General features: G+C 67.1%; 1 protein-coding gene across 2 annotated transcripts; it reads left to right on the top strand.

The window, feature by feature from the left end:
* TTYH3 (tweety family member 3) lies at nucleotides 1-27154 on the top strand. Of its 2 annotated transcripts, XM_036311858.1 has the most exons (15): nucleotides 1-339; nucleotides 11738-11907; nucleotides 11984-12095; nucleotides 12223-12443; nucleotides 12721-12816; nucleotides 13053-13125; nucleotides 13647-13722; nucleotides 15489-15544; nucleotides 16790-16882; nucleotides 19139-19231; nucleotides 19381-19517; nucleotides 21749-21922; nucleotides 22398-22473; nucleotides 23058-23158; nucleotides 24668-27154. In XM_036311858.1, exons 1-14 carry the CDS (start codon nucleotides 217-219, stop codon nucleotides 23124-23126), a joined length of 1569 nt encoding a protein of 522 aa, XP_036167751.1. In that variant the 5' UTR covers nucleotides 1-216; the 3' UTR covers nucleotides 23127-23158; nucleotides 24668-27154. The 2 variants fall into 2 exon arrangements, with proteins under 2 accessions (XP_036167751.1, XP_036167750.1); XM_036311857.1 differs by lacking the exon at nucleotides 23058-23158.

Raw genomic sequence — 27154 nt, 5'->3', positions numbered from 1 at the left:
CGAACAAAGAGGCGGCGGGCGCGGGCGGCCGAGCGGAGCCGAGCGCCGACGAGCACCGCCGAGCCGGGCCGAGCCGGGCCGAGCCGGGCCGGGCCGGGCCCAGGAGCGCGCAGGCGATGCGGGCGACCAGGCCGGGGTCGGCGGGCCCCTGAACCCGACGCCCCGGGCCAGCGAGGAGCCGCGCGGCGGCCGCGTGTCCGAGGGGCCGGGCCCGCCATGGCCGGGGTCAGCTACACGGCGCCCTGGTGGGTGAACCTCCTGCACCGGCTGCCGCACTTCAGCCTGCGCTGGGAGCCCACCAGCAGCCAGTTCCGGCCCGAGGACCCCGACTACCAGCAGGTGACCTGGGCCCCCGGGGAGGGGGTCGCGGGTCGGGGGTCAGGGCGCCGGGTCACGGCCCTTCCCTTCAAAGGTCGGAAGACTCCCCTCCCCCATCGGTGGTCACGGCCCCTCCCCCTCGCGGGGCGTGAGCCCCTCCCCGAAGGTCGCTACCCCCACCTTTTTGAGGGTCTGAAGACGCCCCTCTCTGCTGCCATCTGGAATCAGGCTGCTCCCCCTGCTTGGTCGCCTTCTGGGTCACGGGTCACCCCTTTTCCAGCGTATCAGGGACCCCCTACCCCCATCGAGGGTGCGGGGCCCTCCTGCAGTCTCGCTTCCCTTCTGGGGTCACTTAAGGCCCTCCTTTCTGGGGTTCCTGGAGCCGCCTCCCTCCCCTCCATGGAGCTCCCTCTGCCAGCTGTCAGCGCCTGCCCAGGCCCCTGCCCATCACCGGGGGCTGTTGGGGGGCAGAGCCCCCTACCTGAAGGACCCCACAGCGCTGGGACCTGCAGGGTCGCCTCTGCGGCTGGAGCAGGGCCGGGAAGCAGGCTGTGGGCTGTGCCTTCCCGCCCTGGGATCCGGGTTCCAGCCCTGAGGGCCCGGTGCCTGGTCACCTGGAACGCCTCTGGGCTGCGTCTGGCAATCATTGCCCAGCCTCCGGGTGGGTGGCCCTGGCTTTGCTTGTCAAGACGGCCTGGGAGTCCCGGGCCGTGGACCGTGTCCCTCCCCACCCCACCTGTGCAGAACTCTGCTCTCCGTGGCCTCCCTTCTCCAGGGCAGAGAGCCAGAAGCAGCGGGCAAGGATGCCGTGGGCACCCGGCTCCCGGGCCTGCTGGCCTGTGTCTGAGCAGGTTCGGAAGGGGGCGAGGGCTTGGCCCAGGCGCGCCCCGAGACAGCAGAAGTGTATCAACCAGCACCCACATTCTAGAGGCCCAGCCCCGGGGGGCGGCCATGTGGGTAGCACCTGTGCCTCCAGGTGCTCTGCCACACCTGCCGCAGGGGCTCTGCGTCCACAGGTCAGGGGCTGGGCTTGACCTGAGGAGGTTCCCTGCCACCCCTGGGCACCTGGGCTGTCTGCCCGCCCTGAGCTCTCCTGCTGGCCCGGGGACTGCCACCTCTGCATGCTGCCAGCCACGCTTGGACTGGCTGCCTGGCTCCTGCTCTCTGGGTGCCACCCCCCCACCCCCATGTGCCAACTGGGATTCCAGGACACCTGGTAGAGAGTGAGCCAGGGGCAGACACCTGAAGCCCTGGGAGGCCTGGGTTGGGGGGCAGGCACCCCTCGGCACAGCCTGGCCTCCTGCAGGGCCCTTTGCCCCCGAGAGGACCCAGCTTCTGGGCCAGCCTCCTGAGCTGTCCCCTCCTCTGCTGTGGGAGGGCTCTGACTCACTCTCTCTCCTGCCTCCTCTCTGAGGAGCAGAATTAGCCACTGAATAATTCACGGCATGGAAACCAGCCCGTCTCCATCCCGCCCCTGCTCCTGGCGGCCGAGGGCGAGCCAGGCCTGGAGTGCGCGCTGCCTCTGCCCTCGGAGCTGGTGCTTTTGGACGAGCGCTCGGCCTCTGTCGGCCTTCAGGCCTCATCCCGAAACCCCGCTGGTGTGCCTTCCCTGTAGGGGCGCCGTGGGAATGAGAGGGCCCGGGTCTGCTGGGTGTGCAGCAGAGGGAGCCTCCCTGGGTGGGTGGGCGATGGGGTGCCCTGGGCCATGGCCTGGGGCCCCTGCCTGCCTCCCCTGGGGAAGCCTTCCTAGCTGTGGGGGCTTCTACCTCCCGAGCTGACCTGGGGCCGGAGTGGGGGTGGCACGGGAGACCAGCCTTTGCCCTTCTCTGCTGTTTCCTACCCCCACCATCGGCTGTGGGGAGCCATGGTGAACCCCACTGGAAAGCCCCGTGGGTCACCCTTTTTCTGGAATGCTGTGTGGGGACATTTCTCACTAGCCCTTTGTCACACAAGCCTGGCAGATGAGGACTCTCTCCATTGTACAGATTAGCAAACTGAGGCTCAGAGAGGGGACTGGCTCAGGATCACGTAGTGAGGTCATACTCTCTACCCTCAGTCTTTCTCATTCTTGCTCACTGTCCTCATCAGTTCAGGGGGTTCTGGAAGTTCCAAACTGATGGAGAAAAACAGGTATGGCCTGGTGTAATAGTGCTGTGGTGGGGTCAGGACAGGGCCTGCTGGGGCCTGGCAGTCAGAGGAGGCTTCCTGGGGGAGGTGCTCTTGGCCTTCCATGGAGGCTGCAAGCCAGACTATGGTCGGGCAGCGGGCTGGGACTTGCCCGGAGCCTGGTCTGCAGTGGGCACACTGGGCCCATCTTCCAGGCCAGAGGGTAGCAGTTGCCGCAGGTTTGCCCTGAGTACTTGGATGTTTCCAGCAAGACCCTAAACATAGACTGAGGGAGCTGTGCAGAGGCCTCGGGGAAGAGGGTTCCAGGCAGGGGTACAGCATGTGCAAAGGCCCTGAGTCGGGGAAGCCTGGGCCTCAGCCCAAAATAAGAGAGTCCCTCTGGTCTGACATGCTGCCCGGGAGGGCTGAATGGCCCCTGAGGGGGTTGGAGACCACATGGGGGTCTCCCACCAGAGCGCAGCACCGAGTGAGTTTAATGCGATTCGAGCAAGCTCAGCCCATGCCTGCAGCAGCGTGGTGGCAGAGCGGTCATGTCCACTGGGCGGGGCTGGCCCTGATGTCATCCTCACTGCTAATGGGAAGGAAACTCGCTCTGGTTAAACAACGGCAGTTGTCGCCTCTCTTCTCATTTACAAAAGGAATACAGGTCCAGGGAGCATTCGGAAAATAGGAAGGAGCTTGAGACAGAAAAAACCGCTCCCCTCGGAGCCCGTCCATGCACTTATCCTGGGGAGCCGGGGAGGGGGAGTCCGCTGAGAACTGGAGTCGCCCGTGTGCCCTCCGTCACCTGCCTTTAATCATCACGTGTTTGGGACCGTGTCCGTGGTCCTTGGTTCTTGAGGCTTGGCCTGCATCCATGTGGCAGTCCGGATTCTGAGGCTGCAAGCGACAGAAACGCACGAAACGACAGCACGTGGGGGCCGGGTGGAAGCTTCTAAAGCACCCCCTGCATGGACAGAGCTCACGAGCTTGGCTTTGGGGTGCAGGGCCCGCGCACGGGTGGGGGGGTAGGGAGCCCCCTGGGCCCAGTGGACTCTGCCTGTCCCCCTCTTGGCCAGTGTCAAAGTCCCGGGGAAGAATCCAATTGGCTGAGCTGGAGTCACGTGCCTGCCTCCAGCCAGCGGAGGGCCAGGTGCTCATTGCCTCTGCCACCAACTGCCCACCCGCTGAGGGGTCGGTGTTGGCCAGACCCCGTGTCCCCCGCCTGGTGTGGTGCGGGGTCTGCACCACCAGCTCTATTGTTAGGCCCCTCGGCTCCTGGTTTTGGAGGGTCTGAGGGCAGGTGACAAGCTCTGTTGGGGGGGTTGTGGGGCAGGGACATCAGCTGTGTGATGCCGGGCCTGGGGCTCTTAGTTAGGCTCTGGGAAGGCGCCAACCTCCAGGCCACCGCCGCTGTGCCAGAGAGGCTCATGCTGTTTGCTTACAAGCATTTTTCTGGGCACCATCACCCCCACAGAAGCAAAACCGAGGCCGCTGGCACCTGGCATCAGTGAGCGGAAGACGTGGGCAGGCTCCTCCCAGCCAGGCACTCCCCTGCCCGTGCACACAGCTCGGAGCAGCTTCTGCGTCGCGGGGAGAGGCCCCCAGCCCCTCACAGGTGCCGGTGTCGGGACTGGACCCCTCCCCCAGGCAGCTCTGCTGAGACCTCTGCTGGAGAAGAGGAACCGAATCTGCAGACAGAGATGGGTCACCGTGTGGGAAGTGGCCCACGTGGCCCCCGAGAAGCTGGGGCCCAGGACGGGGGGCAGGAGCAGAACCCCGGGAGCCCCTGGTTGTGCTGGGCTGGGACACAGAGCCCTCCGGGGTCTCAGGGCGGCCGCAGTCCTGTGGAGGGGAGGGCCCTCAGTGCTGACGCTGCGATGGGCACACGCCGGGCTCTGTCACCAAGCCAGGGCCACTTCCCAAAGGGCCTCCCTGAGCTGAGGTGCTGAGGGGGTCCCTCCTGGAGACAGGAGGGCAGGTGCCAGCAAGGTCGGGTCTGCTGCCTGCCCAGCAGGCCCCCGAGGCTCCAGGGCAGGCAGACATCTGCCGAGGCAGTGGGTGTCCTTGTCGTGCTGGGGGACTGGAGGGCTGTGGTCGGCCTGGGTCAAGGCCAGGCCTCCAGCCCAGTGCCAGGGCAGGAGGGAGCTGCCCCTGGTGCCAGCTGGCCACGAGGCCACTCTTGTTCTTGTCTGAAGCCAGGGAAGGTGCCAGGGTGTGGGGCGTGCCTAGGTCACAGGTGGGTGGGAGGGCTGTGGGAGAGGGGCTGTGCGGAGCCCTCTGTGAGCCTCCCTTTCCACGCCCCTTGCCCAAGACCTGGGCTTTGTGTGCCCAGAGGAGCTGGGGCACGTGTGTATCAGCGTGCACATGTGTGTGAGCGTGTACACCTGCAGCCAGAGCTCGGGCACATGCAGGCCTGCACACATGTGCCACCCTCTCCTGCTACAGGAGGCTGGTTGAGGCCTGGGTCCCCACGGGAGGGTGGGGGGCTGTGAGGGGCAGGGGTGCCAGAGGGGCTGGTTCCTCTTGCAGGCCCCGCTGTGGCCAGGCCTGTCCTTTGTTGACCAAGGGCATGGGGTGAGGCCGGGCTCCCCAAAACCTCGGTGACCACTTCTGCCTCTGAGAAGGGGGGCTGCCCGCCCTGGTCCTGGCACCCAGGTTGGGTCCCTGACTGTGGTGAGGGGCGCTCGGTCCAGGTCTGGCCGGAGTCTGGGGTCTGGCTGTGCCCCTCAGGCTTCATCTTCCTGGAAGAGACCAGCCCTGGTGATGCCACAGCCCCATCTGAGACCGGGCCCGGGTCCCCAGAGGTGGCGATGGAGAGGCGCTCGCAGAGCCCTGGTGGAGGGCAGGGGGTTTTCTGGGTGTCACGCTGGGCGGTATTAAAGCTGCCAGGCCGGCACCAGGCAGCCCAGGTGCGGGTCTCTGGCGTCTGATCAGCCCTCCGGCAGCGGTGTGGGGGGAGAGCAGGCCTCAGCACTTCCTCCACGCGAGCCTGGCTGCAGGGGGGCGGGCGCTGGGCCTGGGGGTGACCGGTCAGAGCTCCCCGGGGCCCCTGGGCTCTGTCCACGTGGTTCCTGGCAGGGAGGCGAGCGTAGTGTGTGCCGAGCGGAGAGGACGTGAGCGCAGCCGGTGTCTGCGCCCTGCTGGCCCGGACCTTGGACCTCGGACCTCGGCCCTCGGCGGGAGGGGGGAAGGGACTTGGACAGAAAGCGGGGGCCCCTCTCAGGCTCCCGCAGGGCCACGAGCTCACCGGCATGGAATTCGAGAAACCCAAGCCCGCTCGATGGAAATGTGTTTTTAATTTCTGGCCGGCATCTGGGAGCAGCGGCCAAGCCTGTTGGAGGGGCGGGGGCTACGGCCACACGGGCCTCCTCTCGGCCTCAGCCAGGGCCCTCAGCGCAGCACCCCTCGGCCTGGCGAGAGGTGCAGGGGCGTTTTCCGGAGCTTTCCTCGGGGCCTGTGGAGCTCGTCACTTAAGTGTGGGCCCTGGGATGTGGGTGCCTCCCTGTCTGGGGCCCAGCGAGCCTGTGGGTACAGAGGCAGAGGGCCAGCCCTTAGGGGAGCAGCCTCTGGAGTGTGTGTCTTCCCAGAGGGGACCAGGCAGAGGGTTCAGCCCAACGCCCCCTCCCCTCCCCTCACCGTGCGCCCGGAGCTCCAGCCAGGACGTCTCCCTGTGGAGAAGGCAGCTCTGGGGCTGCGGCCGGACGCCCCCATGCAGTGGGGGGGCTCACTGCCCCCCCCACATCTGTCTGCCCCACCCACCCACTAGAGCCCCCACTCTGCCCCCTGACACTGCAGGCCCAGGCCTGGACCCCGCCTGGCCTCAGCCGCTGTGGCCGCCCAGGACGCAGGTTTGCAGCCTGGACCTGTGCTGGGCCTTTGCCCACACTGTCCCCCTCTCATGGTGCCCCGCTGGCACCCACTGACACCCGCTGACGCTTCTGCACCCGGTCCTTCTGAGCCTCCGGCCTGCACTGCGGGGTCTGGGAGACGCTGGCCCTGCCCAGCCCAGCCCAGCTGTCTGTGTGCCCTGTGGCCCCAGTGCCAGGCCCGTGCTGAACCACATGCCACGCATCTGGCCTTCCCAGCCTCGGCCTCTGTCACGCAGGCTGTCCTGGCAGTGAGGCCGGTGGTGCCGGCATGTGGGCAGGCACTGAGGGCCCAGGCCCCTCTGGAGGCCTCCCTGTACCACCTGTCGGCAGCGGGAGGGCCGGGCCAAGGTGGGAAGGCCTCTGGCCCAGGCCGCCTCAGGGCTCTCCTGCCAGGGCCTGCAGGCCGCTGCCAACCTGGGCTGTGCCCGAGGAAGTCCCTGACCTCTCCAGCCTGCCTGGGTGCATGTGACCGCCCACAGCGAGGCTGGCCAAGGGGTCACGCTGTGGCTGGGACAGCAGGGTGCGGGATGTGTCCTCTGGGGCTGGGTCAGGGTCCCTGTGAGGGTCTCCCGGGCGGAGGCTGTGGACTGTGGGGCGGGCAGAGGGCCAGAGCCGGCACCCGGGAGCCGTGGGGGTGTGTGCTCAGCAGTCAGACTGTCTGTGGGTCCGGTGTCTGTGCGCCGCGTGTGGTGTGCTCCCCGCAAGGGGCACATGGATGTGCCGGGCGGGCTGTGCGTGGTGCTGGTGGTCTAGGGCATTTGGGGGTGGCCTGGTGCTGAGCTGCCACTCTCACAGGTGGGGTGCCCACACGGTATCTGACAGGCGTGTTCAGGCCGAGGAAGGAGCGTCTGGCAGATCCGGCTCGAGGCCGCGACCTCCCACACCCTCTGGCACTGTGCCCTCAGATGGAGCTGGGCCTTGGGCTGCGCGGCTCTTAGTAAGATTCGGGGCGCATAGCCCGCCCCTCGTGGGGCTGTCTCCCACAGGACAGGACTGCCCTGGGCCCCTTCCCGCCCCGTCTCCCTGCCAGGGCCTGATGGGGGCCTGGACTGGGCTGGAGCTCTGGCTCATCCATGTTTCCGGGGTGGGGGGTGGCTTTGGGGGCCTTAGGGCACCGGGAGAGTGTGGGCTCAGGGCAGGACCGCAGGGTCCTTGAAAAGGATGCGCAGTCCAGGCTGGAAATCGAGCGGCAGGTCAGGAGGGCGCGTGGGCTGGGGCGCCTGGTGCACGTGCGGCCACCCGAGCCATGACTGCCTGCGTCCTCGCTGAGCCCAGGGCATTCCTGGCGCTGCAGGTGGCTGGTAGCCAGCGCGGTGGCCCGCGGTCAGGATGCGGCCCAAGCATCTCGCCTCGCTGACCCAGTGCTGACATCACTTCCATCGCAGACGGAAAATTCCATGTGGTCGGAGCTCAGATGCTGAGCAGACAGCCCTGCTCTTTCTGAATGGGCCCTGGGAAGCTGGGGCTCCGGCGCCAGCCAGCGGGCGGGCAGGGGCGGGGTGGGAGGGGCCGGGGAAGCCTTGGCAGCCTGATCCCTAAGACTCTGCCTTAAAGGTCACGCTTGGCACCTGGCCCCGGGGACAGGAGGACACGCGTGCTGGCTGATGTGCTGGGCTAGGACCCGGGTTCGCTCCTGCTCCCCGCTGGGGGCTGTGGATACAGGGACCGGCTTGCCTTCCAGGGCTGCCCAGGCCACACCAGCCACCCACCGTCCTTGCTTCAAGGCCCCAGGAGGAAGCTGCCCGGTCTGTCGAAGCTTGGGGTAGGGGTCCCGAGGACCCCGAGTTTCTGAGCACCCACTGTGTGCCAGGCTCCGGCCATAGGGCACCACCCCTGCTAATGGGTGGGCTTACTGAGGCCTTCCCAGCACCCCCTGGGGGAAGTGGGCAGAGAGACCGGGCTAGGTGGTGGGAGGGGTCCCTGTCATCCTGATGCTGGACACCTGGCCCCCTGTGTGCAGGGCTCGGGGTGCTGTGGGGCACCTGGGCCTCCACCTGCCACTGCCTCCCGCGGTACCCCTCTCGGAGCCCCAGGCCACAGGCTCACTCTCTTGGGCACAGGTCCCACCCTTGACCAGCTCCCTGACGCAGGGAGGCCTGTCCCCCCAGGATGGGCATGTCCTTCCCCCCCAGGCAGGTGACCGCCGGCCCCTTCTGCCCCTCAGGCTCTGACGAGTGTCTCTCTGATGCCCAGGTGCTTGGGCACTCTCACCCACAATCCCGGAAAGTTTACAGCCACTGCCGGGAGCTCACGGGGCAACTCCTTTTTGTGCATGCGTGAACGTGTGTGTGTGTGTGTGTGTGTGTGTGTGTGTGTGTGATAGGCCTGTGTGGGCGTGCACATGTGTGAATGTACCAGTGTGGGTGTGAACGTGTGGGGGCATGCACGTGTGGATGTGCTCACGCTCACCTTGTCTGTGATCTGCCCTGGGCGCCCTCCCCCACAGCCAGGGTGCCCCCCGCACCCCCACCTCCTGTCCACAGCCCACCAGCTGCCTGTGGGCAGGGGGCCCTGGAGCAGCACCCCGTGGGGCTCCCCATGGAGGCGCCTTTCTAAGCCTTTACACACACGAGCTCATTCAGCCTGAGTGAGCGACCAGCAGTGACGCCACCGTCTCCGTCTCCCTGTGGAGGCACGGAGGCTCGGAGGTTAGAGTCAGACTCCACCTCGCATCTAGAACCAGGCAGGGCAGCCTGGGTGGACCTCGGCGCCCAGGTTCCCTGAGAGCTGGGCTCCCCTCGGGCCTGAGTTTGGGGGGCTGTGGGGGCCGGGCACGAGGCCCTCCCGTGGGCCTCTTGGTGGCTGCATCCGGGAAGTTCCGTGAGCTCGGCTCCGGAGGCACGGCCCAGCCCCTGCTGCGCAGAGGCAGCCCCGCGTGGGCCTGGGGTGCCGGCCCCCGCCCCGTGGAGCGCGTGGGAAGTGCCGCCCTGTCTCCACGGCAGGGCCCCCGAGGCCTCCCACGCCGGCTGAAAAGAGCTGCTCACAGGTTTCTGGTTCTGTGTTTTAATTATAAAGTAGCATGTGTTTGTGGCTAAAAAAAAAAAAGAAAACCCAAAAGAACAACCCACAGCAACAAAACGAAGTGAATCGAAGTGGAGGAAGATCCAGGGGAGGTACAGGCGCCGCCTGCCCGCTGCGGGGTTGGGGGGAGGCCCGGCCCTGCACCTCCCGGACCTGGGAGCCCAGCCGGCCTCGCCCGGGTGCCGGGATCTTATCAAGCCTCAGCTTTCTCATCTGGCGAATGGGAGTGGGTGTCCTGGCGCCGCCGAGGTGGTGATCCGGGCTCCGCCCTGGCCGGCTTCCCGCAGGCCGAGCTCCCCGCCCGCCCCTGACCCGCCGCCTCCAGGAGCGTCTCTGGAGAACACCTGCCTGCTGCTCTCTTTTTCATATTTTTACTTTTTAAGTTGATTTCAGAGAGGAAGGGAGAGGGACCGAGAGAGAAACGTCAATGATGAGGGAGAATCATGGATCGGCTGCCCCCCTACTGGGGATCGAGCCCAAAATCCGGGCCTGTGTCCTGACCTAGAATCGAACCGTGACCTCTGGGTCATAGGATGACGCCCACCACTGAGCCACGCCAGCCGGGCTGCGTGCTGTCTTTAAGCAGCAGCTCCGAGCCAGCTGTGTTCTGGACGTGGGGGTAGGGCCCTGCTCCCCTCTGTTGTGTCCCCCAGCGAGGGGCAGGCTGTTGGGGAGCAGAGGGCAACATCCAGCAGAGCTGCCAGTGCGGGCGGAGATGGGCCAGTCTGTGAGGCCCGCAGAACCGTGGGGCAGGGCGGGCAGGTCTTGGGGCTCCGTGGGTGGGGGTGGGGGTGTCTGGTGGAGAGCTCAGGGCGGGGCCTGGGGTCTGCCCGGCTGGATGGGGCTTTGGCTATGAAAGGGCAGACATCCCTTGGAGCCAAGGCCCCGGGCAGTGGGCGTCCTGCCCTTGGCCTCGGACCCTGAGATGGCCGGGCAGGACTGCGGCACCTCCCACCAGGGTCCAGCCCCGCGTGTGAGGTCGACCCAGGGACCCACGGATGGCGCTCTTCCAAGCCCCCAATGTTTACTGGCTCCCAGCGTGGGGCAGTGCTGGGTGGGGTCGGGGTGCTGCCTGATGCCAGGCCCCTCACAGTGAATGTGCCACCCCATGGCTGGGTCCTGGCCTGTCTCCCCGTGACCTTGGGCAAGCTGACACCCCCCAGTCCTTGGAGCCCCGGGACCTAGAGAGCCTGGGGCTGAGAGGTGGCTCTGGTGCTCGCCCCACTAGGCCCACTACCCCCCCCCCGCCCCCGTCCAGCTGGTAGGTGGCTGTACCCCCGCCTGAAGGAGCAGTGGAGGCGCCAGCCCCCCCCCATGCCCACTGTGCCCAGATTGCTCGCTGGGCAGCAGGGGGCAGCCTGTGGGGGGGCTGGTGCCCTGGCCTTCCCCAAGCCAGCGCCTCCTCTCCCTGCTGCCTGGCAACCGTCTCCCGGGAGACAGCAGCTGGCAGGGCTGCGAGGAAGCAGTCCCAGTGCCTCCGGCCCAGCCTCTTGTCCCAGGGGCCCTGCTGGGGGCGGCGGACCTGGGGTGTTCCACCCCCGACAGCTCCCAGCTCAGGCCGGAAGGCACCGCTGCTGAGCGGGCAGGGAGGGCGTGTCCAGGGTCCGCCTGAGGGCTGGGCGGCGTGCAGCTGAGGGCGCCCCGTGGTCACAGCACAGCTATGATGGTGCGGGTGGGGGGGGGGCGGGGGGAGCACCTCCACGTGTAGGCCTTCTGTGTGGCCCCGCCCGCCCCCGCGGGATGCACTGGCCCTGTACCCGGAGGGGACAGGACGTGGGCGTGTGTCCTTCTCCGAAGTTCTGTTTCAGTGAATGGGGTGAAGGGGCCCAGGGGGCGGGGCTGGCGCCTGCATTGGCCAATGGGGGTCTGTGCTGCCTCCTCCCCCTCCGCTCCCAGGGCTGAGCCCGCAGCAGGTCAGCTGCTTCCCTTGGGGCCCCAGCCTCCGTGCCAGGAGGGAGCCCCCTGAGACGCGGTGGGCTTCGGGGGCTCAAAGGTTTGGAAAGGCGGCCGGGTCCAAGGCGGGCTGAGGGCGAGGATGGGGCGGATGCTAGCAGCCTCCAGGCCTGCTGTGCGCCTGGCCCCACCGCGGACACGCGTGGGTCTCCTGGCTGTGCCTGCCTCTCCTGGGAGCCCTGCCCGCTGCCCCCCCCCCCCCAGCGCCTCCTCACGGGCTCTGCGGGGGGACCCTGTCCAAACAACCTGCCTTGGGGTTCTGGGGCCCGGGAGGCGGCGGGCTCCCCTGGGCAGGGTGCGGGCCGGAGAGGTGTCCAGTACGGGGTTCCCAGATCTGGGCGACCACAGGCACTGCCCGAGGGGGTGGGGGCCGGTCCCCAGGTTGGGGGCTCTCTGGGAGCACGTGCGACTGGGCTGCGACCAGCGTAGGGCAGGGAGCCCACCTCCAGCGCCCCCGCCCCCCGCAGGCGCTGCTGCTGCTCGGGGCCGCCGCGCTGGCCTGCCTCGCCCTGGACCTCCTCTTCCTGCTCCTCTACTCCTTCTGGCTGTGCTGCCGGCGGCGCAAGAGCGAGGAGCACCTGGACGCCGACTGCTGCTGCACCGCCTGGTGCGTGGTCATCGCCACGCTGGTGTGCAGGTGAGCGGGCGGGGCGGGGCCTGGCGGGGCGGGGGCGGGGCCTCCCAGCGCGCTCACCTGGCCTTGCCCTGTCCAGCGCCGGCATCGCCGTGGGTTTCTATGGCAACGGGGAGACCAGCGACGGCGTCCATCGGGCCACCTACTCGCTCCGCCACGCCAACCGCACGGTGGCGGGGGTGCAGGACCGCGTGAGTGGCTGGCGAGACGGGAGGGCGCGCCCTGCTGCTGACCCCGGGTCTGCGCGTGCCCGAGCCCGTGGGGAGGGGAGGGCGGGTGGAGGGGGCTGTCCGCGTGCTCACCGCTGACCCTGCGCAGGTGTGGGACACCGCGGCCGCCCTGAACCTCACGGCGGAGCCCGGCCTGCAGAGCCTGGAGCAGCAGCTGGCCGCCCGCCCCGAGCCCCTGCGCGCAGTGCGGCGGCTGCAGGGCCTGCTGGACGCGCTGCTGGGCTACACGGCCGCCATCCCGTTCTGGGGGAACCCCGCTGTGTCCCTGGAGGCGCTGGCCGAGCAGGTGGACCTCTACGACTGGTACAGGTGCGCACGCCCTCCTCCCTGCGCCCTCCCAGCGCCCCCTCCAGGGCCAGGCCTCCAGCACCAGAGCCTGGTGGGTGGGTTGGAGGGGCCGGGTCTGCAGCAGCCGCTTGGGCAGGAGTCCCGGTGGGGCCCCCTGTCTACGAGGCATCGGACTCCAGGCCACGTTGCCCAGAAGCGCCCCCCTGGGCCCGGCTGTTCGCCTGGGCGCTGCGGCCCTCAGTCTGGATGCCTGGCCTGCCCGGCCCGAGCCGCCCGGCCCACACCTCCGTGTCCGCAGGTGGCTGGGCTACCTGGGCCTGCTGCTGCTGGACGTGGCCATCTGCCTGCTGGCGCTGGTCGGCCTCATCCGCAGCTCCAAGGGCATCCTCGTCGGGTGAGTGTGGGCCTGCGACCCAGGGGTGGGGAGGTGCCCGAGCCGGTCTCCCTGAGTCAGCCCCTCCCCACCCTCCTTCCTCAGCGGGTCAGGCACAGGGCCTGCCTGGGGAGGAGCCACAGGCCTGTGTGGGCAGACCCCCAGGGGTGCCCTGGGGCCTGGCCCTCTGGCTGGCATCCCAGCAGGTGGCATGAACCCCCTCACCTGGGGGTGCTGATTGGTTTTCATTGGCCCAGGGTCTGCCTGCTGGGGGTCCTGGCCTTGGTCATCAGCTGGGGTGCACTGGGCTTGGAGCTGGCTGCATCTGTGGTGAGTGGCAGCGGGGATCCCTGTCTGCTGGGCCGAGTCATGGGGGAGCCACACTTCTCGCCCCTCCCCCTCCCGTGGGACATGAGGGCCCAAAGGGGCAGGTCCTGTCCTTGGCACACAGCAAGGCAGTGCCCCCAGGGCCTGGATGCCTGGCCTGCCCAGCACCCGCCAGGAGCACCTAGACCAGCGGTTCTCAACCTGTGGGTCGCGTCCCCTTTGGCGGTCAAACGACCCTTTAACAGGGGTCGCCTAAGACCATCCTGCATATCAGATATTTACATGACGATTCATAACAGTAGCAACATTACAGTGATGAAGTAGCAACAAAAATAATGTTATGGTTGGGTCACAACATGAGGAACTGTATTTAAAGGGCCAGAAGGTGGGGAACCACTGGCCTAGAGCCAGTGTCCCTGTTCGGGGTGGGGACCCAGGGGTAGGGACCAGGCTCTACCTCTGAGAGCGGAGGGTTGGGGGGCCTAGCTTGGTAACCCCATTTTCCTTCCCCACGTCCATCCCAGGCCTCCAGTGACTTCTGTGTGGACCCCGACACCTATGTGACCAGGATGGTGGAGGAGCACGCGGTGCTGAGTGGGGGTGAGCCTGCGCCCACCTGAGCTGGCACCAGGGGCGGGGCGGGGCTGGGGCTGGGGGAGGCAGGACCTCCCCAGCACAGGAGGCTGGTGGGGAGCAGTAACACGAGTGGGAGGCTGTGGAAATGAGGACAGGCACCGTGAGTCCAGCGATGACGGGAGGGGTCAGGTGACCGTGGGGAGGGGCGAAGGGAGCGAGTGATGGGGGAAGCGGGTGATGATGGCTGCTCAGGCACGTAGTCAGGGTGGCCTGCCAAAGAGGTGGCATTAAAATTGAACCAGGAGACACAGTGTGTCTTGTGCAAAGGCCCTGAGGCAGAGACAAACTTATGTTCGTGAGGCAGAAAATAGACCTGTTGGGAGGGGAGGGGGAGGAGGCCTCAGGGCAGGTTGTGGCCGGAGCCTGGACTAGACTCTGGGCCCGTTGGAGGGTGGGGAGCAGGGGGTATGGAGGCCTTTCGGCCGCTTTGGGCTGCTGGTGCGCGTGGCCTCCGGTGGGAGCAGGGGCGGAAACGGGGCGCCCTGAGCCTAAAGGGGCCTGGAGCGCAGTGTGTCTGCTGCCTGCACATGCGTGGAGCCTGCAGGCTGTGCGGAGGGGGCGGAGCTGGCGGGACTTCCCCAGAAGTGTGGGTGCAGGGGGAGGCGGCAGGACTCCAGGCTGGGCTGAGTGGGGGGCATAGCCTGGGGGTGCTGAGTGGCCCCCGTGGGACTGCTGTCCCCCTTTGCCCAGGAAAGCCCCGGGTGCGTGTGAGGCTGGGTTTTAGCTTATTGTGTCCAGGAGCCGTTTCCACCTCAGGCTGGGGCGCCCCCATGCGGGGGAGGAGGGAGCCGGGTCTGGGGGGCCGGCAGGGCCCTGACAGCTGTCCTTGCCACTGTTGCTCGCCTGGTGCCACAGCCTGGCCTCCCCGGGTCCTCGGCTCGGCTTTGGGCACTGGGCAAGCGCGAGCAGCTGCCTTGGGCCCATGCCCGCTCCGCCCCCGGGCGGCCGCGGAGGAGCTGTGCTTCCTGTTTCAGCATCAGCTGGTGGACCCCAGACCTGCGGGGCCAAGTGGGTGCGGCCAGCCCTGCCCTCCATCCCGCACGGGGCCCAGAGTCCCAGGAAGGGGCGCCTAGAGCCAGTGTCGTCCCCCCCACTAGGGGCCTGTGGGGCCAGGCAGCCGTCCAGGGCTCCTCACTGGCTGCAGCCAGGCTGGGGTCTGCAGGTCAGAACTGGGGGAGTCCCCGTCCGTAGGCGCCTGCTTGATGGGGCTGCGACGGACAGGCCACCCATGTGCGCTGGGCCCTCAGCCGCGACTTCGGGGCTGCGTGCCTCTCTCTTTAGGGTGACACCGGCCTCAGGAGTGTTCTCCCCCAGGGACCCCTGAGCAGGTGCTCCGGGTCTTCAGCCCCCCTCTCCCCCCGGGCCCTGTCTGCTGCTGAGGGAGGGCAGGGAGGGCGCGGCCGCGGGAGAGAACCAGCACCTCGCGGGGACACACTCAGAGCGGAGGGTCGGGCCCGCCCTGAGCTCCCTGGAGGCCGTCCCCCCTTACACGGAAACGTAGGCGCTCGGTGCAGGCAGACGCACGGGCAGATCCACCTACATGCCAGTGCATGTGCACCCGCAGAATGCATGTACACGCGATACGCACGCTGGTGTGTCTGTGTGCACACGTGTGCTGGAGTGAGCACACACGTAGCCGTGCGCACACGTGTGCTGCTGTGAGCACACACGTAGCCACGCACACACACAGACGGAAATGGCAGCCGCTGAGCTGCGGGCTCTCTCCACAGACACCCTGCAGTACTACCTGGCCTGCTCGCCCCGCACCGCCAGCCCCTTCCAGCAGGTGAGCACTTGGCCTCCCAGCCCCGCCCCGGGGAGGCCGTCCCGGGCACAGTGAGGAGGCCATCCCGGGGGGCAGTGGGGAGGCCGTCCCGGGGGGCAGTGAGGAGGCCGTCCCGGGTACAGTGGGGAGGCCGTCCCGGGCACAGTGGGGAGGCCGTCCCGGGGGGCAGTGAGGAGACCGTCCCGGGTGGCAGTGAGGAGACCGTCCCGGGTGGCAGTGAGGAGACCGTCCCGGGTGGCAGTGAGGAGACCGTCCCGGGTGGCAGTGGGGAGGCCGTCCCGGGCACAGTGGGGGGGCCGTCCCGGGCACAGTGGGGAGGCCGTCCCGGGCACAGTGGGGAGGCCGTCCCGGGCACAGTGAGGAGGCCGTCCCGGGTACAGTGGGGAGGCCGTCCCGGGTACAGTGGGGAGGCCGTCCCGGGGCACAGTGGGGAGGCCGTCCCGGGGGGCAGTGAGGAGACCGTCCCGGGTGGCAGTGAGGAGACCGTCCCGGGTGGCAGTGAGGAGACCGTCCCGGGTACAGTGGGGGGGCCGTCCCGGGCACAGTGGGGAGGCCGTCCCGGGGCACAGTGGGGAGGCCGTCCCGGGTACAGTGGGGGGGCCGTCCCGGGCACAGTGGGGAGGCCGTCCCGGGTACAGTGGGGAGGCCATCCCGGGCACAGTGGGGAGGCCGTCCCGGGCACAGTGGGGAGCACCAAGCGGGCCCCGCCCTTCGTCTCCGATGTCCGCAGCCCACGGCCCACTCGGCCATTGACCCTAGGCCCTGGGGACACAGCTGGGCGAACACCGGGCTGGTGTCACTCAGTGCCCCTTGGGGGGGTGGCCTGCTGATGCCCCCAAATCCCTGGGACTCACTCCTTTCATTTCCTGGGTCGCCCTTGGCCAGCCCTACAGGCCAAGCCAGTGGTGGGCGTGGCGGCTCCCAGGGAAGCCTCGCCCTAGAGGGTGCTGTGTCCCCTCGGGATAACTGGGCAGGTGTGGGCGTGGGTTTGAGGGGAACCCTTAGCCCGCTGCCCGCCACTCCCCGTGACTGAGGACCACCTGCTTTAAAGATGCCGTGTCTTCCGGGTGCCGGGGCCCCTGCCGGCCAGGGAGGGGTGTCCCACCAGCCTCCAGGGCGGTGTGCTGGCGCCCCCCTCGGGCCCTGGCACAGCCACTCACCCTGGACTCCCCATGTGGGCAGGGCCTGGGGGGGGGGGGGGGACGCTGGCTGTGGCCCTGCTGCAACCGCGGCCTCTCTGAGCAGAAGCTGTCGGGCAGCCACAAGGCGCTGGTGGAGATGCAGGACATCGTGGCCGAGCTCCTGAGGACCGTCCCCCGGGAGCACCCGGCCACCCAGGTGAGGGCCGGGGCGGGGCCCACACCCACAGGCGGTGACACCCGCTGGGCATCACCCTTCCCTCCGTTTCCCTGAGGATGTTTGGTGGGTTCTTTAAAAAGTTCTGCCTCTTCGTTTATAAATCATATAAATTCTTTACATTTAAAAAATGAGGAAACTTGGAACAGACGTAAAGACCCACCAGGCGGGACCCTGCAAAGGGGCGTCCTGGGGACTCGGGACTGAGCTCTCCCGGTGCTCAGGGCCCAGCCTGGGACACGCACACACGGTACGCACACGCACACACGGCGCACACACACAGTGCACACACACGGTACGCACACAGCGCACACACGGTACACACACACAGCGCGCACACGCACACACGGTACACACGCACACACAGGGTACACAGCGCGCACCCGGTGCACACACAGTACACACACAGCACGCACGCGCACGCGCACACAGCGCACACACGGTACACACACACAGCGCGCACACACACACACGGTACACACGCACACACAGGGTACACAGCGCGCACCCGGTGCACACACAGTACACACACAGCACGCACACGCACGCGCACACGGTACGCACACACACAGTGCACAGCCCACCCCCGGCCTCCCCTCTTGGTGTTCTGCACCTGAGTGAGTGGGGAGGGAGGTGTGTCAGCCACTGGTGTCTTGACAGAGTCACCCGCAGGCTTCGACCTCTGTGCCTCAGCCCTGGAGGCTCAGGTCCCAGGTCAGATGTGGGCAGGCCGGCTGCTCCTGCCGTCAGCCTCCTTGGCATGTAGACACAGCACAGTGTGGGCACACAATGCAGATGCACACACACACAGCACAGATGACACAAGCAGACACACAACAATGCAGATGCACACACACACAGCACAGATGACACAAGCAGACACACAACAATGCAGACACACAACAATGCAGACACCACACACACACAGCGCAGATGACACAAGCAGACACACAACAATGCAGATGCACACACACACAGCACAGATGACACAAGCAGACACACAACAATGCAGACGCCACAATGCAGACACACAACAATGCAGACACCACACACACACAGCGCAGATGACACAAGCAGACACACAACAATGCAGACGCCACAATGCAGACACACAACAATGCAGACGCACACAGGCACACAGCGCAGATGACACAAGCAGACACACAACAATGCAGACACCACACACACAGCGCAGATGACACAAGCAGACACACAACAATGCAGATGCACACACACACACAGCGCAGATGACACAAGCAGACACACAACAATGCAGACGCCACAATGCAGACACACAACAATGCAGACGCACATAGGCACACAGCGCAGATGACACAAGCAGACACACAATGCAGACACCACACACACACAGTGCAGATGACACAAGCAGACACACAACAATGCAGACGCACATAGGCACACAGCGCAGATGACACAAGCAGACACACAACAATGCAGACACCACACACACACAGCGCAGATGACACAAGCAGACACACAACAATGCAGACGCCACAGTGCAGACACAACACAATGCAGACACAACAATGCAGACGCACACACGCACACAGCGCAGATGACACAAGCAGACACACAACAATGCAGATGCACACACACACACACAGCGCAGATGACACAAGCAGACACACAACAATGCAGACGCACACAGGCACACAGCGCAGATGACACAAGCAGACACACAACAATGCAGACGCACACAGCGCAGATGACACAAGCAGACACACAACAATGCAGACGCACACACGCACACAGCGCAGATGACACAAGCAGACACAACGTAGACACACAACAATGCGACACACCACGCAGGCGCACTGCAACACAGACACGATCGGGCTCGCCCTGCACGTGTTGTCGGGAACGTTTGCTGTTTAAATGCCGTGAAATCTTCCTTTGTCTTGAACTGCTTCTGGAATTGCAACTTGTAAAGAACTGGCCATGTCAGGAGATGTGGTGTTTCTGTCCTTCCCGTCGCAGTAAAGGGACGCATAGTGGTGGCGCCTGGGACAGGCGTTTGTGGTCTGTCCTTGCGTCCTCAGCTGTCCCCACGGCCGGCCGCGGACTCTGGGGATGCGGTTTCTCAAAGCCCAGGACCCTGGAGGTCCGTGCCGAGGTCACAGGGTTGAGGGTGGTCTCCGTGCAGGGGGCTGGGCTGGGTGAAGACCTGGAGGCCCCCCCTCCTGACCGGCGCTGACCGGGCGCGGCGTGTGCCCCCAGGATCCTCTGCTCCGCGTGCAGGAGGCGCTGAACGGCACGGAGGTGCACCTGCAGCACCTCACGGCGCTGGTGGACTGCCGCAGCCTGCACCTGGTGAGCGCTGGGCCGGGGCTGCAGGGGGGAGGGCAGCCCGGGTGGGCAGCCTGGAGGCCAGCTCCTGGGGCCGGGGGATGGTCCAGCATGTCCGTCTCACCTGCCTCCTATCTCCGGTCGCTGGGCCTGCGCCTCTCCTGCGGCCTCAGGACTACGTGCAGGCGCTGACCGGCCTCTGCTACGACGGCGTCGAGGGCCTCATCTACCTGGCCCTCTTCTCCTTTGTCACCGCGCTCATGTTCAGCTCCATCGTCTGCAGCGTCCCACACACCTGGCAGCAGAAAAGGTGAGGGCCCGAGGCCCGCCAGCTCCCCAGGCCCTTCCGACACCCCGTCCCTGTCCCCAAAGCCAGGGACGAGGGCCCCTCACCTCTCCACGCCTGTGCGCCTCCTCAGTGACAGGCTGGCGCGTCCTAGGCGAGCAGCCCCATTTCACAGATGGGAAACGGAGGCTAGAGGGGCTCCCGTCCAGGGCCGCTGGTGCGGAGCAGGCGGGGAGGCGCGTGGCTCCTGCTGTAGTGCTGGCGCCGCGCCCGCCCGCGCCTCTGGCTCCTGTCCCCGTGCGGCCGTGTAGGTTTGGTTGCGAGGACCACCTGGCTGGCTACGGGGACTCACAGCGGTGAGGGGGCTCCGGCAGCCCTGCCCCAGTCTCCCCAGTCAGTGCTGGGTTGGGTGGTATATCGGGTGCCAGGCCCCTTCCTCCTTGGGCCCCCAGGGCTTGTCTCCCGCAGCGACCCCCTCCCGCCCTCGGGTGTGGCTGCTGTTAAGGGGCCCAGCGTGGATGGTGGGGCCCTCGGTTCAGATCTCTTCCCTTCGTCTGGATGCACTCTGTTGTGTTCTGCTGTGGAGGCGATGCTGCTGATACCTGCTGGGGGGGTGGGGTGGTGGTGCTGGTGGTGATGGTGATAGTGGTGCTGGTGCTGGTGGTGCTGGTGCTGGTGGTGCTGGTGCTGGTGATGGTGGTGCTTGTGGTGCTGGTGCTGGTGATGGTGGTGCTTGTGGTGATGATGGTGGTGGTGGTAGTGGTGATGGTGGTGATGGTGGTGGTGGTGATGGTGATGATGGTGGTGGTGGTGGTGGTAGTGGTGATGGTGGTGGTGATGGTGGTGCTGGTGGTGGTGGTGGTGGTGGTGGTGGTGGTGATGGTGGTGGTGATGGTGGTGCTTGTGGTGGTGGTGGTGATGGTGGTGGTGCTTGTGGTGATGATGGTGGTGGTGGTAGTGGTGATGGTGGTGCTGGTGCTGGTGCTGGTGGTGGTGGTGCTTGTGGTGCTGGTGCTGGTGATGGTGGTGCTTGTGGTGATGATGGTGGTGGTGGTAGTGGTGATGGTGGTGCTGGTGGTGCTGGTGGTGGTGGTGGTAGTGGTGGTGGTGATGGTGGTGGTGCTGGTGGTGGTGGTGCTGGTGGTGCTGGTGGTGGTGGTGATGGTGCTGGTGCTGGTGGCAATGGTGGTGATGATGGTGGTGGTGGTGGTGATAGTGATGGTGGCAGTGGTGATGGTGGTAGAGATGGTGGTGATGGCAATGGTGGTGATGATGGTGCTGGTGTGATAGGGATGGTGATGATGGTGGCAGTGGTAAGAAAGATGGCACCTGTAGGAGTGTCTGGGTTGGATTCAGACCCTGACTCTGCCCCTGCTTCTTGGGTAACTATCAGCAGTTGAAGGTGGGCCTCAACGTCCCCATGACGTGAGGTGTGTACCCTCCGCCCCCCGCAGGGGCTCCGAGGAGGACAGGGCGGAGGAGGCCGGGCCAGCAGCTACTGGATGAGTCACGGGTGTGAGCACACGCCTGGCGTTGCTGGCCATTGGTGCTCAGCCATCGCTACCCTGTCCTGCCCACCTAGCTGCACAGAGGGTGGCGCAGACCCTCGGAGGCCACCAGCTGGTGGTGTGGAGGGGGGACCAGGCGGGGCGGGTGTGTCCTGAGAGCCCGAGGCCCGGGCCCTGGCCCGCAGCAGCCCGAGCGGAGTGGAGGAGGGGCGCCAGGGGCCGCAGAGCAGGGCGGCCTGAGCTCTGGCTCTTTGGGTGCAGGTCAGCCCCATGGGCCTGCGCTCCCCCTGGGGACCTGCTCCCTCTTCCTCTTTTTTTTAAAAAATATTTTATTGATTTCAGAGAGGAAGGAGAGAGAGAGAGAGAGAAACATCAATGATGAGAATCATTGATCGGCTGCCTCCTGCATGCCTCCCAGTGGGGATCGAGCCCACAACCTGGGCATGTGCCCTTGAGCAGAATCGAACCTGGGACCCTTCAGTCCGCAGGCCTGCGCTGCCCCTGAGCCACACCAGCCAGGGCTTTGCTCCCTTCTTTTAATCGGCGGACGGTCCCGGTGCCTGTGCAGGCCGAGCCAGGGCCCTGGGTTCCCCATCCGCAGAGGAACGCGGGGGGTGACAGCCACAGCCCGTGGTGTGCGCGTTCCTGAGCCAGGGTCGGGACCCGCAGACGGCACCAGAGCCGGCCCCGCGTCCGGTGGCGCCGCCCAGGCCCGGCCTGAGCTGGTGCCGGTGTCGCTCCCCACAGAGGCCCCGAGGAGGACGGGGAGGAGGAGGCGGCCCCGGGCCCGCGGCAGGCCCACGACAGCCTCTACCGCGTCCACATGCCCAGCCTGTACAGCTGCGGCAGCAGCTACGGCAGCGAGGCCAGCATCCCGGCCGCGGCCCACACCGTCAGCAACGCCCCGGTCACCGAGTACATGTGAGTCGGCCGGAGCCGGGCAGCCCGGGCGGCAAGGGCCGAGCCCGCCTGCACCGGAGCTCAGCGTGGCCAAGGGCACGTCCCCCGGCCGCAGCTCAGGGCCGGAGAAGGGGCGCTGCGGGCGGCGGCGGGGAGAGAGGTGGGGACTGTCCACAGTGGGGCGACCGGAGCTGGGCCTCCCCCGGGGCTGCCCCAGGGAGGCCGCTTGGTCAGGTAGAGGGTCTGTGTCGGCCACAGGGAGGCTGTGGCCCAGGGCCCAGGCGAGGGCCGGTGGGCACCCGGGGCCACTCTGAGCCCTGGTGACTGTGCTGGGCTCGCGGCAGCCCTAGGCCCCTGCGAGCCCGCCCTGCTGGCGTCCGGAGGGGAGGGTGCGGGCAGAGCAGGTGGGCACACCGCCGGCTCCAGGACGGGCCCTTGGGCTCCGAGCCAGGACCACGGCCAGCGATCACTCAGCCCCTCTCTCCTTGCCCCTCAGGAGCCAGAATGCCAATTTCCAGAACCCCCGCTGTGAGAACACCCCCCTCATCGGGCGCGAGTCCCCGCCGCCCTCAGTAAGTCTCGGGGCAGGAGGGCGGGTGGGGGTCTGGGTGTCCTCCGTGGCCTGCGGCGAGCGGGCCGACGGGCGGGGTGGGCTCACAGCTGGCCCCGACTTCCCTCTTCCCACCTGACCTCTCTTCTCCTCTTTGTAACTTTCTGAGCTCAACCCAGTTCTCCGCCCCTGGCTGGTCCAGCCTGGCCTGGGGTCCCCTCCGCCCTCGGGGCTGAGACGCAGAAAAGAGGTGACACGGTGGTTTGTGCCAAAGAGACGGAGCTTACAGAGAGGCAGCCAGGCGGCTTCCTGGAGGTGGTGGCTGCAGGGGGCAGGTGGCCAGAGAGACGAGGCACTTTGCTTTGGGAATTCGTGCCCACGTGGGCACACAGAGCTGGCCTGGGGCCTGGGGCCCGCGGGGCTGGACCTGGGGCAGCTGGGCTCCAGGCTGTCACCCACGTCCCACTGCCCATCTCACCGCCCGTTCCGGCCCCGTGGCCTCCTCTGCCAGCCCACACCTGGTGTTGAGGCTGCTCTCTCTCTCTCTCTCTCTCTCTCTCTCTCTCTCTCTCTCCTGCACCCCCCTCCCCCCCCGGGCCCTCCTAGCGATATCTGGCTGCCCTGGACTCTGGCGGCCACACGGGCTGGCAGTTTAAGCCCATGGACAGTGCCTGACCGCTGTGGTGGCCATGCCCTCAGAGTGACAGGTACTGGCCCACCTGGGTGCCCTGCCCTGTGCATCGCCCGCCCGCCTGTGCCCCGTGCCTCACGCCCTCTGCTCACCGAGCCCCCTCGCCAGGCTGGCCTTGAGCCCACCTGACGGGCCTGGGCCGTTCCAGATCAGGGCCACGGGCCAGCTCTGGACAGGCTGCCTGTGGGCTTTGTGGCCTCCAGCCCAGCCACGGAGGCCTCTGGTGCTGGCCCGGGACCGTCACTCACCTCAGGACGGTGAGCATCCCCCCCCTGCCAGCCCGGCTGCAGGTGGCCACAGCCGCTCTTGCCACCTCCCAGCAAGGAGACCTCGCCCAGAGCCCTGTGCACGCCTGCACCCGGGCCCCGGGGTGCGGCCAGCAGGCCTGGCCCTCGCGATGCCGCCCGCACATCCCAAGTGCCCTCAGGTGGTGAGCGGCGTGCACGCTGCCCCCAGCGCTGAGCACCGCATGGCTCCCTGGCCCTCGCTGCATGTCCCAGAATGGCGCCCTGGTGCTCGGCTCCCGGATCCCTCCTGGCCCCTGCTGGGCACGTGCCGCCTTCTCCCCACCAGCACTTCTGGGAGGGCTCGCAGGACCAGGGGGCGCGGTCCCCCCAGAGCTGGAGACTGGGCGGGTAGCGTGTGTCTGTGGAGTCAGCCGCCAGGCTCCTGACACTGGCGGCCTGTGGCACATGCCTTGGCCTTGGTCCCCACCCCGCATGGGCGTGTGACCGTTCGTACACTGCCTGGTCATAGCACACACCTCCTCCACTTGTCTGTGAGCACGCACACCCATGTACACGCACGCACACCCATGTACACACGTACACGCGCACACACCCATGTACACACACACCCATGTACACACACACCCATGTACACACACACCCATGTACACGCACACACACCCATGTACACGCACGCACTGAGCAAGGCCCTTGTGCTTCAGGTCAGGCGAGGGCATCTGAGACGGGCAGCTCTCCCCTGTCCCAGTCGCCTCTGTCCTGCGTCTGTCACCTGGGAGGAGACCACAGCAGGGCCTCACCTCCGCCCAAGGGCCCGCGTGGCTTAGGGGGCTCCTTTTGCGATCCAGGCCCCGGTGGGCCGTCTGACTTCCTGGGACACAGCCCGCCCCCGCCGGGACCTCTGCTGGGGGGCTCGGCAAGGGTCCTGCAGGAAGAGGCGGCTTCTGGGTGGCCTTTGGGTCCTGCCATGGAGCCTCTGGGCGCTGGTTTAGGGGGAGGGGGCGCGGAGCTCAGCCTGGCACAGCGCCCACAGGCCCGAGACAGGGATGGGCCGAGTGTGCTCCTCCCAGCAGGCAGGAGGCGGGTCCCGATCCGGCCGGGGCCTCAGGAGCTCAGAGTCTTGGTGCTGGGCCAGCGGCCTCTCCTGAGCCCGCCCCCAGGGCTGCCAGCCACGCTGTCCTAGTCTGTCCTGCCTGCCCCAGGGGTGCTTCTGGCTGGCTCCCCAAGGCCTTGCCCGGCCGGCCCACGCCCTGCTCACACCGCTTCCCTGTCTCCCACAGTACACGTCCAGCATGAGAGCCAAATACCTCGCCACCAGCCAGCCGCGCCCCGACTCCAGCGGCAGCGGCCACTAGACCGCCGGCCGGCCACCGCCCCACGTGCCAATCACCCTGCTCCTCCCCTGCCAGCAGCGCGCCTCCCCCAGGCTCCCCCAGGCCGCCAGCCCGGCTGCACCCTCCCCCCTTTCTGCAGGGGCCCCGCCAATGGAGATGAGGGGTTCTGAGCTGCACCCTGTCCTTGGGGTCCACGCCTGGACTCTCGGGAGCGCTGTCACGGACACAGGGCCCTCGCGGTCCCCCCCACCTCTCTGCCCTCTAAGGATTCGGGTTCGCAGAGCCCTGCTCTGGGCCAGGCGGCAGCCCCTGCAGCACGGACGCCGGGCCTGCGCCTCCGGCTCAGCCCTTCCCTCCGCAGCCCTGACGCCTCTGTGGTCACTCGCTGCCCTCTGCCCAGCCCTCCGTGCTCCCGCGTGTCTCTGGCTCCTTCTCCCCCCTGACCGCAGGCCCTCCAGCTGGTTGCCAGAGGTTCCTGGGCCCGCCTCCGCCTCCGCCAGCTTCGCTCTCTCCCTCTAGCTCCTGCGGCGCCCGCCCTCCACGCGGCCAGAGGACAGCCGTGTCGCCGAGCCTGGGCCGCTCACCATGGTGCCAAACCCCCTCCCCCGCAGGCTTGGCACCTTGTTCCGGTTCATTCTTTGCACTAACCATGCTCCTCATCTCTAGGGTACGTGGGCCGCGGACCGCACACACTCCCTCCCGGCCCCCTTCCACCCAGGACAGGTGCCGTGGCCTGGAGCCTGGCCACGGGGGTGTGAGGGGCGGGGGGACCTGAGCTGCCTGTGAATGAGCCCTTGGCCCTGCCGCCCGGGACTAACCACTAACCTCACCCCAGCCGCCCGGTGCTGCAGCCCAGCCGGCCAGTGTGACCCCGAGTGCCGGAGGACCGGCTGGGAGTCAGGCTGAGCGGCCGCTGTTTCTCGGGGCGCTGCTGGGGGCATAGGCCAACCCGGCAGGTGCTACCCCAGGAGGGTGTGGGCTGTAGGACGAGGTCCCTGCAGCCTCGGTCTCCCTGCCTGTGAAGTGGGGGCGAGGCCTCCGTAAGGTGCTTCTGGCTTTATGTGCAGTGTTTGCTGTCCTGCCCGGGGGAGCCAGCCCCAGGGAGAGGCCGGGCCAGGCCCCCGGCAGCCGAGGGAGGCCCCAGGCCAGGGTCCTGCTGCCGGCGGGGCAGTGGCAGACCTGTGGGCGCCAACTCCAGAGGCCCCTGCCCTTCCCTCCCCCGGGACCTTCTCTCTGTGCTGGTGTCTGGGACCAAAAGGGGGGGTGGGGATGGCCCCCACCCAGGGCAGCCTCTGCCAGGAAGTGGGGCCTGACTAGACGCCCCTGGGCCCCTGGGCATGGCTGAACTTCACACACTGTCCAGCGTGCTCCAGGCCCCTGGGCAGGACACAGGTCCCTGGGCTCCCCCCACCCCCACCCCACCCCCCTGTGGTGGGAGTGTGATGGCCTCTGGGCAGGAGGGGGCCGCAGTCCTGCTCGGTGCCGGCCGTGTTCTGCTGCTGCTGGGCCCTGCGGCCACGAGCCCCCCCGCCCCCCCCACCATGTGACGGGACAGCAGGAGTGGCCGCCCGCCCCGACCTGTGCCGCCTGGGAGGCCGCCCCACGTGGGACGTGGGTGTGCCGCTGGCCTGTGACCCCGAGTCCCCCACTCACCGAATCTGAGTAAAAGGGAAAACCAAAGGGGTTCAAACCTGAGCTCAGTGCGTGGAGCAGGGCGGGCCCACGTGGGTTTTTTCTGTTTTGGGGTCTCTTCCTAGCCATGCCCCCTGCCATTGACCTCCACACCCACCCCTGCACCAGTGGGTCTGGGGCCCGCAGGCCTGACTGCATCTTGGGGGGCAGACCCTTGACCTCATGGGGGGCAGGGAGGCCACAAAGCCCCACAGGGCTCAGCCCTCCAGCCTGGTGAGCAGGAGGCGGGTTGGGCCCCCGGGGGCCTGATTGGAAGCCCCTGACCTCTGGGCCACCCCCACCCCATCTCACTATGCAATTCCCTCTGAGCACCAGCCCCCCCAACCCACCCACCCACCCAGGACCCTGCCAGCCCCAGGGGTGGGAGCCGCGGGGAGGGAGCTCTCCGGGGGGGTTTGTCCAGCGCGATGGCCACGCGCTCCTGTGATACTGACCCACCTCAGTGCGATGCTGAGACCCCGACCCTCCCGGCCCCTCCCATCCTATTAACATCTGAGCTGACCCCCGACTGAGGCCTGAGGCACGGACCTTTGACCCCTGACCTCCCCAGGGCCTTGGCGGGAGGTGCTGTTGCTATTTGTTTTTTGTTTCGTTTTGTTTTTCAAATGGGTTTGGGGTTTGATTTTTATATTTCTGGGGCTTTCTTTTTCTTGGCAAACACTGAACTCTCGTCGCTGTAATCTCTGGTTTCTATTCAGCTTGGGTTTCATGTTTTAAAATAAACAGATTTTAAAAAACAGG

Source organism: Myotis myotis, unplaced genomic scaffold (assembly GCF_014108235.1).
Source record: "Myotis myotis isolate mMyoMyo1 unplaced genomic scaffold, mMyoMyo1.p scaffold_m19_p_6, whole genome shotgun sequence".
NCBI classification, from domain to species: Eukaryota; Metazoa; Chordata; class Mammalia; order Chiroptera; family Vespertilionidae; genus Myotis; species Myotis myotis.
This window is presented reverse-complemented; position numbering and strand designations above follow the sequence as displayed.